The sequence below is a fragment of the Heterocephalus glaber genome, unplaced genomic scaffold, assembly GCF_053883595.1.
Source record: "Heterocephalus glaber isolate CG9 unplaced genomic scaffold, H.glaber_assembly_v1.0 deba00001472, whole genome shotgun sequence".
NCBI classification, from domain to species: domain Eukaryota; kingdom Metazoa; phylum Chordata; class Mammalia; order Rodentia; family Bathyergidae; genus Heterocephalus; species Heterocephalus glaber.
The window spans coordinates 17,141,725-17,155,479 of NW_028258315.1; the positions used below are offsets into that span (position 1 = coordinate 17,141,725).

The 13,755-nt window shown below is 39.8% G+C and overlaps 2 protein-coding genes across 3 annotated transcripts in view; both read left to right on the forward strand.

Annotated features, from left to right (window-relative positions):
- The window catches only part of Rnf144b (ring finger protein 144B), a 191,803-nt gene that overhangs the window by 40,948 nt on the left and 137,100 nt on the right, over positions 1 to 13,755 (forward strand). The gene's annotated exons all lie outside the window — the stretch shown is intronic.
- On the forward strand, positions 5,230 to 11,127 carry LOC101710923 (uncharacterized). The gene has a single exon (XM_087181797.1). It carries the CDS (start codon positions 9,056 to 9,058, stop codon positions 10,322 to 10,324), a length of 1,269 nt encoding a protein of 422 aa, XP_087037923.1. The 5' UTR covers positions 5,230 to 9,055; the 3' UTR covers positions 10,325 to 11,127.

A 13,755-nucleotide genomic window follows, 5' to 3' on the forward strand; every position in this document is an offset into this window, starting at 1 on the left:
TGCAAGGCAGGCACCAGAACCACTGAGCTAAATCCCCAGCCCTAGAATGATTATTTTTGTTACGTAATCACAGGCTTAATCCAATTTTTATTTTTAAATTTTTATTTTTTTTTTTAGTTTTTTGAGACAAGATCTTGCTACATAATTTGGATTGGCCTTGAACTCACTGTGCAGCCCAGGCTGGCCTTGAGCTTGCAGTGACCCCCCCCCCCCCCCCCCCCGCCTTATCCTCCCAAGTGCTGGGATTCCAGGCATGCGCCACCACACCTGGACTAATCCAATTTTTAGCCGTATCTTTCTCTAATATGTCATTTTGCTGAAGGATGCTTTCTTTCTAATATTGATTTATTTTTAATTTTTCATAATGCTTGGAATCTTTTTTGAAGTTATATTTTATGTGAATAAAATTGAAATTGATTCTTTTCTTCTTTTTGGTACCAGAGATCGAACTCAGGCTGTTACACTTGCCAGGCAGGCTGAGCTAAATCCTTGACCCTGAAATTGATCCTTTTCTGTAAACCTTAGTATTTTCACTTGGGAGTGATCTCTCTATAAGAACTGAGTAATCTGGAAAAAACAAAGTGAATTCTAATAATGTAGAGATTTTAAACTCTAATTTTGTTTATATTAAAATATAAATGCTTGGGGCCGGGGATTTAGCTCAGTGGTTCCGCCACCTGCTTCGGAAGCTCAAGGACCCGAGTTTGATCCCCGGTACCAAAAAAAAAGAAGACAAACTATAAATGCTTGACTGAAATATGATCCTTGATTAATGGTAGGTTTTTCTTCCATTCAGAATAACTTCCTTTGACAACTATTTGTAGATGACAAAGGGTTATCATTAAATAAATTATCTCTATTTATGATTTTTTTCTCCAAACTGAGATGCTAAAAAAAATCATAGATTTAATTTTGTTCCAAGCCAGTAAACAATATAAAAATTTCTCCCTACAAGTGGATATATTCCAGACAGATCAATTATGGAATTTCACAATTGAATTGTGGAAGCCAGGTGTGGTGGCACTTACCTGTAATCCAGCACTGGGGAGGAGGGTGTGACAAGAGGGATTGCTGTGAGTTCGAGGCCAGCCTGGACCACATAGTGAGGTCAAGGGCAGTCTGAACTACGTAGCGAGACCCTGTCTCAAAAAACAAAGCAAAACAAATTAAATCTTGGACAGATGAGTGCTCATTATTCTACTTATTCACTTCTTCCTTTGCTGTAGTTGGCATGGTTCAGTATCTTGGCAAGTTTGCTTTCCAAAAATTATAATTCTCTAAAAGCATCAAAAAGTAGCTTTACATGCTCCTTGAATTCTTTGATTAAAATTTCTAATTGATACTGAACACAACACACTTCAAAACTAGGGACTCATTGAGAAAAATGTTCAGTATCATTGGTAGGACACAGGTTGGTTTACTAAGTGGTTCCCAGCTGGTGGGCAGCAGAGAAAGAGCCCTATCAGGGTGAAGTTTCTCATTTTTTAAAGATCAGCATCAGCTTCATCAAAAAAATGTATAGTTAAATTAGCATATACAAAATTTCTAAATTTATCAAATATAGTTTCTATTGCAATTGGCACAATATTACCACTTCTTTGGAGAAATTAGAACTAGGGCTTTTACACTGTGACCAATTATATTTCTGACCAACATCTTAATTTTAAAATTAGATACCTTAGTTTAGTAAGAGAGTGTTTTTACAGTATCTTTTGGTAGATACCATGTTACACCAAAATTTTTATTTATATTATCACTGCAAAAAATTACTTTTATTTTGTTTTTATTTTTGGTACCGGGGATCGAACTTGGATCCTCCCGCTTGCAAGGCAGGCGATGGAACCACTGAGCTAAATCCCTGGCCCCCAAAATTACTTTTAAATATTAAACTTCTTGGGCCGGGGGTTTAGCTCAGTGGCTTCGCCGTGTGCTGTGCAAGCGCAAGGACCCAAATTCAATCCCCAGTAACCCGCCCCTCCCCGCCAAAATATTGAACTTCTTTTTTCCCCAGCACTGAATGTTGAAACCAAGGAGCATGCTGAGCTACATCCTCAGCTCTTTTTTATTTTTAAATTTTGAGATAGGATCTCACTAAGTTTCCCAGAACTGTGATCCTCCTGTCCTAGCCTCCTGAGCAGGTGAGATTGCAGGAAATGCTACCGTCCCTGGCTAAATGATGAACTTTTAAATGAAATTTCCAGTAAGAATCACAATAACAACACATGTTTCATCTTCAACGGACTCAGTTTCCAAAACCATTACTTTGATTTTATGAAGTAGATTAAAAATATCAAGCCATGACTAGAATGAATTAATTGATCTTTCTAGGCAAAGCCATGATCCTGAACAAAATGAACAACAGCGTACTGTTTATGAAATCCTTCCTGCCTTCATTATTAACACATCATAGTTTTGCTTCACTTTTTGCACAGTGAACACAAACTTTAAATAAAAAATTGGCAAAGTCAATTCCAAAGGGGCATTACTGGATCTAAATGTTGTGTAAGCACCTTCTACAGCTGCATATGATAAATCATAAGCTACAAGGACAGGGTTCTCAAAATAGTGGCTAATTTTTGATGTGAGCTATAGTACTTCTTCAGCTGATTTGTGTTTTGAGATTTTCACTCGGTATTAATATCACGTTGCTCCTCCATCATGGGTATGATGGTGGGGTAGGTGGCAAACGATGACATCTTCTGCAATCTTACATTCAGCATCAATTTATTTGAGAGTCAAATTTAGTTCTGTTTTTTAGAAATAGTACTGGGGATTGAACCCAGGGAGCACTGACTGACATCCCCAGTAATTCACTGAGACAGGGTCTTGCTAAGTTGCTCAGACTGACCTTTAACTCGTGAGCCTCTTGTCTCAACCTCCCAAATAGCTGGGATTACAGGTATGTAACAGCACACCGGGCTATACTTCTGCTGTAGAGTTTGTTATTGTTGAAAGGATTAATCACAATAAAAAAGCATTACCAGCATTTGTAGAAGCACATTATAGAAGACACGAGCAGGAGCCAGGTGAGGTGGCTCAAACCTATAATCCCAGCACTTGGGAGGCTGAGGCTGGAGGATCTTGATTTGGAGGCCAGCCTGGGCTAAACAGTAAGCTCCAGACCAGCCTGGAGTACATAGTGAGACCTGTTTCAAATAAACAGGCAACCCCCCCAAAAAAACAAAAACAAAAACAAAGCAAGAGCCAAATCATTGTGTTAGTCACTTTTCTTTATTTTTAATTATTTTTAGTCACTTTTCTTTAATTGCAACAAATGTCTGAAATAAATCAACTTATAAAGAGGAAAGGCTTACTTTGGTTCAATTTTGTATGTTTTAGTTTGTGGATGCTTGGCCCTTTGTCTTCCGGCCTGTGATGAGCTCATACTCATAGTGGGAGGGCATGGGAGAGGAAAACACTTGCCTCATGTCAGAATTACAGATAGAGACAGAGAGAAAGGGCATGACATTGGTAACTTAACTTAACACATAGGCCTTTGGGGACATTTGAAATCCAAACTGTAGCAGGTTCCTAGACTGGTATCTCTCTATTCTTTTGTTTTTTGGTACCAGGGATCAAACTCAGGTCCTTGCGCTGGCGCAGCAGGCGGGAAAACCACTGAGCTAAATCCCCGGCCCTGGTATCTCTATTCTTTAAGGCAGTTCTGTACTCTCAGCCTGTTTTCCTGCACATATCTCACATGCCCTAGCCTAAAATTTCTCCCATTTTCCCATTTGCCCCCAGCTGCACCTTGGCTGTTCTGTCGTCTTGTAGCCCAGGACATAGCACAACTAGCTGGTAAACCCAAATAATACAGGGCAGCGGCTGTGGACAAGTTCTCTCACCTCCAGTAGCACAGTTTTGGGCACAAAACTGTACTTGGAAGCCTTTATTTGAGGGATTGTTTGTTTTTATTTTCAAATTGTAGTCAAGTACCTTGCTGTCTGTTGTGGCTTGGGTTTAGATGTTCCCCCAAAGGCTCGTGCCACCGTTGGTAGCTTTTTCAGAGGCGGCTGAATCTAGAGTGTGTGATGCTGGAATTAAGGGTGTGTGGTTACTAAATCAGTGCACTGAGTGGTTTGGCACCGCCCTAATCCTGGTAGTCCGGATAAGATAAAAGGGGCAGGAAGATGCTATTAAGGTCCCTCGTTGCTTTTGCTACTGTGTGGGTGCCACGAACTGTTTCTCCTCTGCGATGCTCCTCTACCTTGTGCCACTCTGCCTTGGAGCCAGCTATGAACTGAACCCTCTACAAACTGTGAGCTAAATAAACCCTTCCTCCTTTAATTTTGAGCGTCGTGTATTTTGTCTCAGCAATGACAGAAAAGTAACTGAGACAGTGTCCTTGTAATGGACAAGTGCTAGTTCCACTGGGTGTAGAAAGGATTGGGGAAAGATTGTCCTTCATCTTTCAGATGTAAGATAATGTGATGTCTTTGCTGTCTGCTCATGTGTCTCAGAATACTTGGTAAGACCATGGAGAAAGCTGAAAATATAGAGGGTTACTAAAACAATCCCAGCTTATTTTAGAGAAACTGTTAATAACTTTTTATATGTAAAAAAGCAGGAAATGTTAAATCAGACAGGAAGGCAGGACACTATGCCTGAACCAGGACTGTCCAGGCCAAAAAGAGACCAGTTACAAGGAATACACATATTTTAAAGGAAGTTTCTTATAAGGACACTAGAGGGCGCTTTAGACTATAGTAAAAAATTCTTTTGTTTTACATAAACACTATCTCAGATTGATATAAATTTCAGTAGTGAACGGTTTAAAAACAGTAAATCAATATCAAGTAATTCTGATATATCTAGCACAAGAACAAATTCAAAACAGATGTTTTTATGTCCTCTCCCTCCTGCTTATAATTCTATTTTTGCTTTCTTTAGTAGTTTTATTTTTAATCTTCAAAAGTACTTGAAGGTTAGAGAAAGGCATTGTGACACTGGGGGAAGAATGTCCTTAGACTGGATGTCTGGTTCGGAGCTTGTGTTTCTGTCCCAACCTCTCTGATTCTGGACAAACTTTCATCTTTTGGGGCCTATTTCTTCATAAAGTATGGCAGTTTAACTAAATGACTCCTCAGCCTTCCTCCAGTCTAACATTCTCTAATTTTGACCCTTACACTTAATTTGATTAGTCTTGAATGTACCTTTGTGTATAGATTATCTAGAAAATACCTTTAGCTTAACTTGTGGGGCCTGGTGGGGGGGAGCTCTGAAAACTTAGTTCAGGAGAAAGTGGGGAGGTGGTTTGTTCCATTTGGAGCCCTGATCAGTTTCTTTATAATGGCTCATTTTATATTAGAAGTGTACAGAGCTACCTACCTCTTTGTCAGATGCTAGGAAATGTTCATCGAAGCACTGCTGCCTAGTTTTAACCTTTCCTTGAAGCAAAAATGATGGTCAAGTGTTTGTATTTCTCTTTCTTTCTTTCTTTCTTTCTTTCTTTCTTTCTTTCTTTCTTTCTTTCTTTCTTTCTTTCTTTCTGTCTTTCTGTCTTTCTTTCCTTCCTTTCTTGTACCGGAGATTGAACTCGGGACCTTGCGCTTGTAAAGCAGGTGGTAGAACCACTGAGCTAAATCCCCGGCCCTTTCACTGACTCTTATTTTTCTTTTTTGGTACCGGGGATGGAACTCAGGTCTTTGTGCTTGCTCAGCAGGTGGCAGAACCCTGAGCTAAATCCCTGGACCACTTCACTGACTTTCTTGATGAGGTTCAGGTTAGATAAAAACTTAGAGACCAAAATTATTTGAAATTTTAAATTAAGACTCATTAGTCTGTCTTGATGTTACCAAAACATCTGAGACAAGCATTTGGCAGATAAATAGAAGCCCTATCTGCCCTCGTATAATGGAGGCCAAACTTCAGTGGTCTGGTATTTGATTGAAATTTATTGCTGTATATTTTTATAATTCCTGAAGAATATGCTGTCATTCTTGGCTGAATTCCACTTCTGAATGAAAAATCTTGTTGTATGGGGTGCTCTCGACATGGGAAAAGGCAACTTGGCAACATTCATGTCTGTTGGGAGGAAATGGTTTGGTCTGTGGAGCTGTATAACTCTTATATTATGTAGACATAAAGAAGAGATTCTTAGCACGTTTTGAAATTTGTAAAATTTTCAATAACCCTTTGCAGATCTTTATATCTCTGTGTGTACATGTTTGTGTGTGCATCTGTGTACACGGGTTTGTGTGTCTGGGGTCTTGAAGTGTGTTTGTGTTTCAGGTGTACAGTGATTGACAGCAATTCTTGAATTATAACAGTTTATATTTTGAAAGTTTCTTCACACTCTACAGTTTGTAATCTGTGAAGGTGAAACCAGAGTTGAGGAGATCATGCAGGGAGCTTCCATCTTTTGACCATTTCTTCAGGACTCATAGTGTCAGAACTGAGCTTTGAGAGAAACAGAAAAAGGCAGAGGAGGGAGGAAAGGACACAGGCTAGACCAGTGGACTGGGGTATTCTGATGGTCTCACTCTAGAGAATTTGGGCAGGTGAGTGAACAACTGGTTCTAAGTACAAGGTGAGTGCAGTAGAAGCCCAAGGAGGTCAGTGGGAGGAAGAGTCCATCCATCCATCCATCCATCCTCTCTGTAGTGGTACCTAGTTTGCAACCAGGTGTTGCAATTGGTGAAGAGAGTGTAAAAGTTTCTTTCCTTGAGCATTCTAAGAACAAGTGGGTCAGACAGATGTGTAAATAAACTGATAGAAAGTCATAAATATTGATCCGGGCCTTCCAGCCACCAGTGGACTGGTGAGCAGTGGAGCCACGTGGGCACCTGCAGCATCACCCCAGCATGCACCCCCCCACCCCCCACCCCCGGCCTCCTGGCTGCACCTGTACCTGGATCCATACTGCAGAGGCACAGGGGGTCATAAAGGCTATTGTCCTGAGCTCCAGAAGATAGAGCAGAAGTGAACAACAGAAAGAGGGCCTTATTCCTTCTAAGTCCTCATCCTGAAGGGTAAAGTTGCTATATTGAAGAGTTTATTCACTATAAACTTATTTTGGGCTAGTCCTCGATTTTGATTTAATTCACATGGTTCAAGGTGATAGATTAATAACTACCACAAATTGTCATTTTCTAAGCTGTGCTTGAGTCTATTGTTGTGGCTGATAGTATCATTTGGGCTAAGGTGTTGTGATTGATCTAATTAGTTATCCTTCCTGGTATAATGAAAATGAGATAGCCTTAGAGTCATTAGAGACTCAAAACCTAAAGACCAGCTATATCTGGAAGACACCTCTGAGAAGCAGTCATTCCATAGGGTTCTAAATACAAGCAACAAAGATACTTACATTAAGCAATACTGAAGTATCAGCCCAGGAATTAAACCAAGGACTGTACCACCAACAAAAATAGAAATGGGAAGACATTTAAGCAAGGTACAAACCCTGTCTTCCAGCTTACCAAAGGCAAATTCTGGGGGAACTGAGATGGAAAAGTCTGATAATCAACCACTGGACACCCTGAACTGATAGCACAGGAAGTAACAAAACAGATGAATGAGGCTCTAGAAAAATTCAAAACAGAAATAATTTCCCAGATAACTACAGAGATGGTGAGCAGAATAAAAAACACGATTAGAGACTCTAGAAGAGAAACAGATTAAAAAAAAATAGATGAGTTCAGGACCATGATGGAAGCCATGAATGCTCAGCATAGGAAAGAAATGGAAACCATGAATACATAACATAGGAAAGAAGTGGAATCTATGAAACAGATTCAAACAGATGTCCAGGAAATTAAAAACTCTGTTGAAAGCATACACAGCAGACTGAGCCAGTCTGAAGACAGAATATCAGATATAGAAGATAGGATGGCAGTCAGTGACCATGAAAAGAGAGATCTCTTAAAATTAGTAAGGGACTATGAGAAATGAAGCCAACAGCTCCTAGATGATGCAAAGAAGAATAATATAAGATTGATAGGAGTCCACAAAAAAGCAGGAGAAAGTACAAATGATATAAAAAAACTTCACAGAATTAATGATAGAAAACTTCTCAAACAGAGCAAAAGAATTTGACATACAGATAAGTGAGGCAGGTAGGACTCCAACTAGCTGTGATTAAAAAAAAGCTATACCTAGACATATAATAGTCAAGATACCAGAAACCCAACAGAAGAACAAAATACTACAAGCAGTTAGAGAAAAGAAACAAATTACATGCAAAGGAAAGCCCATCAGAATCACAGCAGACTTTTCAACACAAACCCTCAAGTCAAGGAGAGCCTAGAGTGAGGTATTTCAAGCCCTAAAAGAAAACAACCTCCAACCTAGATTGATGTATCCTACAAAACTATCTTCCAAAATTGATGGGGAAATAACATACTTCCATGACAAAGAACACCCGAGAAACTTCATGAATACCAAATCAGCACTCCAAACAATTTAAAAAAATATCCTAGAAAAAGACAATGAAAGTTACAACTCCATGAGGCCCAACAGAGCAAATCCAAAATATTTCATCAGGCAAGGCAAGAAATTAAAGGAAGAAGGGGAAAAATAAAAAAGAGCCAACAACAGGAAAATAACATGACAATGATAAGTCAATACTTAACAGTTATAACCATCAATGTTAATGACCTCCATTCACTAATCAAAAGAAACAGACTGGAAGAATGGATTAAGAAGCAAAATCCAACAATTTGCTGTATACAGGAAATGCACCTAGTTCAAAAAGAAACTCATAGACTGAAAGTAAAAGGATGGAAAACAGTTCTCTATGTGACAGGAACCCAGAAAAAAGCAGAGGCTGGGGCTGGGGATTTAGTCAGTGGTTTCTCCACCTGCTGCGCAAGTGCAAGGATCCAAGTTCGATCCCCGGTACCTTAAAAAAAAAAAAAAAAAAAAGGGAGAGGTAGCTATCTTATTTGCAGACAAAGTAGATTTCAAACCAAAACTAATTAAGAGAAACAAAGAAGGTCATTACATCCTTGTAAAGGGAACAATCCAAGAGGGAGTGATAACAATAAATATATATGTCATAAATATATATACACCAAATACTAATGCCCCCAACTATACAAAACAAATATTAAGGGACATGAAAAACCAAATAAGCAGTAATAGAATTGTAGTGGGGGACCTCAATAACCCACTATCACAAATAGACAGATCATCTAGACAAAAAATCAACAATAAAATACTAGAACTGAACCAAGCTTTTGAACAAATGGACTTAATAGATGTCTACAGAGTGTTCCACCCCACAAAATCAGAATATATAGTCTTCTCGGCTGCACACGGGTCATTCTCCAAAATGGACCATATAGCCTGCCTCTTGGCTGCGCGTGCATTGGCCTGCAGACCCGGAAGTGCATCCTGTGGAGTGGAGGTCACAGCACTGCACACCTCTCCCAGGAACCCTAGAATCCTGTGTCCATGTATCAGCTCAACTCTGCTGGAACATCCAACAGGATTAACTTTTAAAGACTCAATGTTACATAAGGAAGAAGCCAACAAGAGGAAAGAAAAGGAGTCAAGAATGGGTGTTATTCAGGGTCTGTTGACATTCAGGGATGTGGCCATAGAATTCTCCCAAGAGGAGTGGGAAGACCTGGCCCCTGCTCAGAGGACTTTATACAGGGATGTGATGTTGGAGAACTACAGGAACCTGGTCTCCCTGGGACTCTCTCCTTTTGACCTGAGTGTTGTCTCCTTGTTGGAGCAAGGAGGAGAGCCCTGGAGTGTGGATGGCCAAGTGAAAGTATCCAGAAACCCAGTCAAGTGGAAAAGTGTCAAAGGTGTGAACACAGATACCTCTCCTGAATGTGTCATCAAGGGATTTCCCCCCAGGAGAAGAAGTGGTACCACAGAAATGTTCCAGACAGCAATGTTGCAGAAACATAAAATCCATGACATTCAAGAATTGTGCTTCAGAGACAGGCAGGTCTGTGGACCCCCTACCAAGGTCGTGAGTCACGTGGAACATGCCGAATCAGCCCGCTGCAGACAGGCAGGTCTGCAGATGCCCTACCGAGATCATGAGTCGTACGGAACATGCGGAATCAGCTCGGGCCCCGGCAGCAATCCACTGGACACTCCCTCCCCCACTCCTCTGTACAGCCACCTGGTTCCACACTACAAAGATGCAGAGGACACCAGACCACCAGACCACGGTACTGGGTCCTGCTGCTCCTGGCCAGGAGGTAGGGCTTCTGAGCCGCCGTCCCACTGCTCCTGGTCCAGAGGAAGGGGCTTCCCGGCCACCATCCCTCCAGCTGCTCCCAGCCCAAAGGAAAGGGCTTTTGGGGCACCGTCCCTACCACTGCTCCTGGCCCCTGTCCCACCTCTCCCAGCTCAGAGGAGGTAATCCGCATGGGTGCCAACAGCACCCATGGCCCCCACAGTCGAAATGAGAAAACACGTAAATAAGTCTCAAAACCAGACTTCCAGATCACCTACAGCAACCCCAAAGGGAAATGAGATGGAACACTCTCATACTCAACCACCTGGACTCACTGAACTGGCAACAAAAAGGGATCTGGAAAAAAGGAAATCAGAAAGAATTTCTCAGATAACAGGAGAAATTGTGCTCCTAGTGCAAGACATGATTAATAAATCTAGAGAGGAGCTGAGGAACATGATGGAATCTCAACATAAGAAACAAATGGAATCCAGAAAACAGATGGAAATAGATTACTAGGAGATGAAAAACTCCATTGAAAGTCTACACAGCAGAATGAGCCAATGTGAGGACAGAATTTCAGATATAGAAGATAAGATTGCAATTAATGAGTAGGAAAAGAAAAATTGCTTCAAAATTATAAGGGAACATGAGAAATCAATCTAGCAGCTGCTAGATGATGCAAAGAAGAATAACATAATACTGATTGGAGTCAATGAAGAAACAGGAGAGAGTGCAGATGACATAAAAAAACTTCACAGAAGTAATGGCAGAAAACTTCCCAAGCAGGGGAAAAGAACTTGACATACAGATAAGTGAGGCGTATAGGACTCCAACTAGTTTTGATCAAAAAAAATCTACACATAGGCATATAATTGTTAAGATTCCAGAAACTCAACAGAAGAACAAAGTTCTACAAGTAGTTAGAGAAAAGAAACAAATCACATACAAAGGAAAGCCCATCAGAATCACAGCAGACTTCTCAACACAAACCATCAAGGCAAGAAGAGCTTGGAATGACATATTCCAAGCCCTAAAAGAAAACAGCCTCCAACCCAGGTTGATGTACCCTGCAAAACTATCTTTCAAAATGGATGGAGAAATAAGATACTTTCATGACAAAGAGCACCTTTGGAACTTGGTGAATACCAAACCAGCACGCCAAAGAATTTTGCACAATATCCTAGGAACAGACATTGAGGATCACAACCCCAGGAAGCAAAGCAGAATGAACCTATCTGGCACAACAAGAAATTAAATGTAAAGGGGAGAACCCAATAAAAAGAAAAAGTCATGGCAATGACAAGTCAGTACATTTCAGTTATAACCATCAATGTTAATGGTCTCAATTTGCCAATCAAAAGAAATGGACTGGTGGAATGGGTCAAGAAGCAAAATCCAACAAGATGCTGCATACAAGAAACACACTTAATTCAAAAGGAAACTCACAGATTGAAAGTTAAAGGGCGGAAAACAATACTCCATGTGACAGGAACCCAAAAAAAAGCAGGAGTAGCTATCCTCTTTGCAGATCAAGTAGATTTCAAACCAACACTGATTAAGAGAGACAAAGAAGGACACTACATCCTTGTAAAGGGAACAATCCAAGAAGAAGAGATGACAATCATAAATATCTATGCACCAGACACTAGTGTGCCCAACTATATAAAACAACTACTAATGGACATGAAAAGTCATATATGCACTACTACAATTGTAGTGGGGGACCTCAACACCCCCACTGTCACAAATAGATAGATCAACTAGACAAAAAATAAGTAAGGAAATACTAGAACTCAGTGGAACTCTTGAACAAATGAACTTAACAGATGTTTACCGAGTCTTCCACCCCACAAAATCAGAATACACATTCTTCTCAGCTTCACATGGGTCATTCTCCAAAATAGACCACATACTCACACATAGAACATGTTTAAGTAAGTGCAAAGGAATTGAAGTTATCCCTTGTATATTATCAGACCATAGTGCGATGAAATTGGAGATCCATAGAAAAAGAAACTGGAAAAATTTAATAAACAGATGGAAATTGAACAACACACTTCTGAATAACCAATGGATCATAGAGGAACTTAAAGAAGAAATCAGACAGTTCCTTCAATTAAATGACAATAACAATACAACATATCAGAATCTATGGGACACAATGAAAGCAGTCTTACAAGGGTAATTCATAGCAGTGAATATGCATATTAGGAAAACAGAACGAGCCCAATTAAACAACCTGATGTTGAACCTCAAGCTTCTAGAAAAAGAAGAGCAGGACAACCTCAAAGCTCATACAAGGGAGGAAATTATAAAGATCAGAGGAGAAATCAATGCAATGGAAACTAAGAGAATGATACAAAAAATCAATGAAGCCAAGAGTTGGTTCTTTGAAAGAATCAACAAAATTGACAAACCCTTAGCCAACCTTATCAGAAAAAGGAAAGAAAAGGCCCAAATCCATGCAATTAGGAATGAAAAGGGTGAAACTACAACAGACCCAGCAGAAATCCAGATGATCATCAATACCTACTTCCAGAACCTATACGCCAATAAGATGGACAACACAGAAGAAATGGACAGATTCCTAGATGTGTATGAATTACCAAAGTTAAATGAAGAAGACCTAAAAATTCTGAACAACCCAATATCAACCAATGAAATTGAAAACGTAATTAAAAACTTATGACCTAAGAAAAGCCCGGGCCCTGATGGCTTCACTGCTGAATTCTACAAGACATTTAGAGAGGAACTGCTGCCACTACTGTTTAAACTCTTCAATGAAATTGAAAGGGAAGCAGTACTCCCAAATTTATTCCTGGAAGCAAGCATCACCTTGATCCCCAAAGCAGAGAAAGACCCAACTGAAAAAGAGAACTATAGGCCAATCTCACTAATGAACATAGATGCAAAAATCCTTAATAAGATACTGGCAAACAGAATTCAGAAGATCATCAAGAATATCATACACCCTGATCAAGTGGGATTCATCCCAGGGATGGAGGGATGGTTCAATATACGAAAATCAATCAATGTAATACACTATATCAATAGAGCCAAGGACAAAAACCATATGATTATTTCCATAGACGCAGAAAAAGCATTTGACAAAATCCAACATGCATTTATGATAAAAACCCTACAAAAAATTGAAATAGATGGTCTCTATCTCAAACTGATAAAAGCCATCTAGGAAAAACCAACAGCCAATATCATACTAAATGGTCAAAAACTGAAATCCTTCACACTCAAATCAGGAACAAGACAAGGATGTCCACTATCACCACTCTTGTTCAATATAGTTCTGGAAACATTAGCGACGGCAATCAGACAAGAGAAAGAAATAAAAGGAATAAAGATAGGAAATGAAGAAGTCAAATTGTCATTATTTGCAGATGACATGATACTCTATATAGAAGACCCCAAGAACTCCACCAAAAGTCTTCTAGACTTAATAACCAAATTCAGTCAAGTAGCTGGTTACAAGGTCAACACTCAAAAATCAATAGCTTTCCTCTACACGAATGACAGACTCACTGAGAGAGAAATAGTGCAAATAATTCCTTTCACCATATCATCCAAAAAACTGAAATACCTAGGAATCATCCTAACGA